At 40.2% G+C, this 2,590-nt stretch overlaps 1 protein-coding gene across 1 annotated transcript; it reads left to right on the top strand.

Moving 5' to 3' along the window:
* Positions 1 to 721: 721 nt before the first annotated feature.
* Positions 722 to 1,466, top strand: LOC107192398. The gene is given in 2 exon segments (XM_015581641.1): positions 722 to 793; positions 795 to 1,466. Coding segments are annotated over 2 exon segments (744 nt in total).
* Positions 1,467 to 2,590: the final 1,124 nt, after the last annotated feature.

The raw sequence follows: 2,590 nt of genomic DNA, 5'->3' as shown, positions 1-2,590 counted from the left end.
GCGGATTGGGATTCAAAATTGTAATTTCATGTCAAAAATGCGACAAGATTTATATTCCTAGTTCTCCATTTATTGAAAAAGGATACGAAATTAATCGAAGAATTATTCTTGCTGTGCGGCTGCTGGGCGTAGGATTGAATGGAATAATGAAATTTTGCGCGTTCATGGATCTCCCTCGGCCAATTTTCCAATCATTTTATGACAAAGTTGTTCAAAAGGTGGAGCTTGTTGTCCACTTTTCAAAGTTGGAGCAGAGGCGGTTTGTCAGCTTAGTATAAAAAATGCAGCTCGAGAAGAGAAGGAAAAAAAGTGACGAAAAAGTGACGAACACAAGTGGCATTACTGTATCTGGTGATGGTTCGTGGAGAAAACGCGGCTTTTCGTCACTTTTCGGATTCGTATCGCTTATTGGATGGCTTACTGGCAAAGTGGTCGATGTTTTAGTAAAGTCCAAATATTGTAAGAGTTGTGAATATTGGAAGAAAAGGTCGGATACCGACGAGTACAAGGAATGGGCCGAAACTCACGAAGATGAATGCCAAGCGAACCACGAGGGATCCGCGGGAAAGATGGAAGCCGACGCCGTCATCGGAATGTTCCAGCGCTCAGAATCTTTGCACGAATTGAAATATGAAAATTACGTGGGAGACGGAGATTCAAAAACGGTTAAAGCCATCTTAGATTTACAGCCCTATGGAAATTTTACAATTAAGAAGAAAGAATGCATCGATCACGTGCAAAAGCGAATGGGTACTCGCCTTCGCAATTTAAAAAAAAAGACAAAAGGCCTTGGAGGAAAAGGCAAGCTAACGGGCAAATTAATTGACGAGTTATCAATTTATTATGGTCTAGCAATACGTCGAAATCATCATTCTGTTGAAAAAATGCGTAATGAAATCTACGCGACGCTAGACCACAAATTGTCGACTGACGATGAACCGAAACACGACAAATGCCCGCGCGGAGAAAACTCATGGTGCTCATGGCAGAAGGCACAGGCTACTGGATCAGACCATACGCATAAACCACCTCTATCTCAAGAAGTTTACGAAGCGATTTCTCCAATTTATGACGAATTAAGCCGTGACGAACTGCTTTCTCGTTGCATCGGCGGCTTTACGCAAAATAGCAACGAGAGCTTCAACGCCACAGTCTGGTCAATGGCTCCGAAATCGACTTCCAGCGGCAAACACGTTCTTGACACGGCAGTTTATATTAGTGCAGGCATATATAATGACGGCCTATCAACTATCATGAGGCTCATGCAGAATTTGGATATGACAATTGGGCCGAACTGTTATAACTTCTGCGTGGAAACCGACAAGCGCCGCATTGACTTTTCCGAGAGATCGCTTAGCGATGCCGCAAAAAAGGCCCGAACATCCCTAAAACCATCTAGGAAGGTAGAGAAGGAGGCGAACATCGACCTGGATGGCCAAATGTATGGTGCAGGCATCGCAGATTAGAGGTAAACAAAAATTTCAAGGATTAAAGTGTTCATAAAGCATTAAACGCGTTTTTCTCGAAACCACTTTTTTCAAACTGGGAGGACGGATTTCTCGGTGACTATTGCATGGATCGATTTGAAATTTTTACAGTAGCTTCACAACAATATTCTCTTTGGAAGTACGTAGCCGTTTTTTGATTGAATGTAAACTTTTTTTTTATAAACAATTCAATGCTCATTTTTAGGGCAAAAAATCGATTCATTTCTTAAAAAGTGCACTACTTCCATAAAAATTAATTTAAAAAAAACCCCCTACGTACTTCCAAAGCCAATTGTATATAGATTATAAATTTTTTTGGTTTTTTGTTCCAGGACTCATACATGGCGAGAAATCCGTCCTCCCGTGGCAGTGTTTTTAAAGAAGCTGTTTTCGACGACGGGCTCTGTCGCCGCCATTTTGTATGAAAATGAAAATAAAAAAAAATTGTTTTTCGTACTTCAATATGTGTTAAATAAACCCTCTTAAAAGAAATTCTATTCCGTTTGTCATACTCCCAAAATAAATTGTCAAATTTAGGTCTTTTTTTCTGCCTCTAGAGTGGTTTTACCCCTTAATTAATGGCTCTAATGTATCTGCATTGATAGACACCGGTAGTGACTTATGTTTAATGCGCGAAGACATGTACCATAAGATAGGATCACCGTCATTGCAGTTCGCGGAAATTACGTTTATTGGTACGGGGATGACAAAAAATCAGTCAACCAGAAAGTTCAAGGCGACTTTAGTTGTAGACGGTAATTCATTTGAGATAATAATTCACGTTATTCCGGATCACATTACACAACATGTATTAATAATAGGTCGTGATTTTTTGGATTCTGTAGTTGTTACTATGGTAGAGGGTCAGGTTACGATGTCAACCCGTCTAGAGTGAATGAGCAGGGGCAGGATATTTTTAAAATTAATCACGAAGTGAACAGTGTTGATCTGTCGAATATTGCGGATATAAAACAGCGTTGTATTGTTCAGGGAATGATTGATAAATATAATCCACGGCAGTCCGATGAAATGGACCTGAAAATGTCTATTGTCGTTAAAGATGACATTCCGGTATATCAAAGAGCGCGACGGTTATCGCCATC

This window comes from Dufourea novaeangliae, unplaced genomic scaffold, assembly GCF_001272555.1.
Source record: "Dufourea novaeangliae isolate 0120121106 unplaced genomic scaffold, ASM127255v1 scaffold345, whole genome shotgun sequence".
NCBI classification, from domain to species: domain Eukaryota; kingdom Metazoa; phylum Arthropoda; class Insecta; order Hymenoptera; family Halictidae; genus Dufourea; species Dufourea novaeangliae.
Note: the sequence above shows the minus strand (reverse complement) of the source record. Positions and strands in the feature narration are given on the sequence as shown.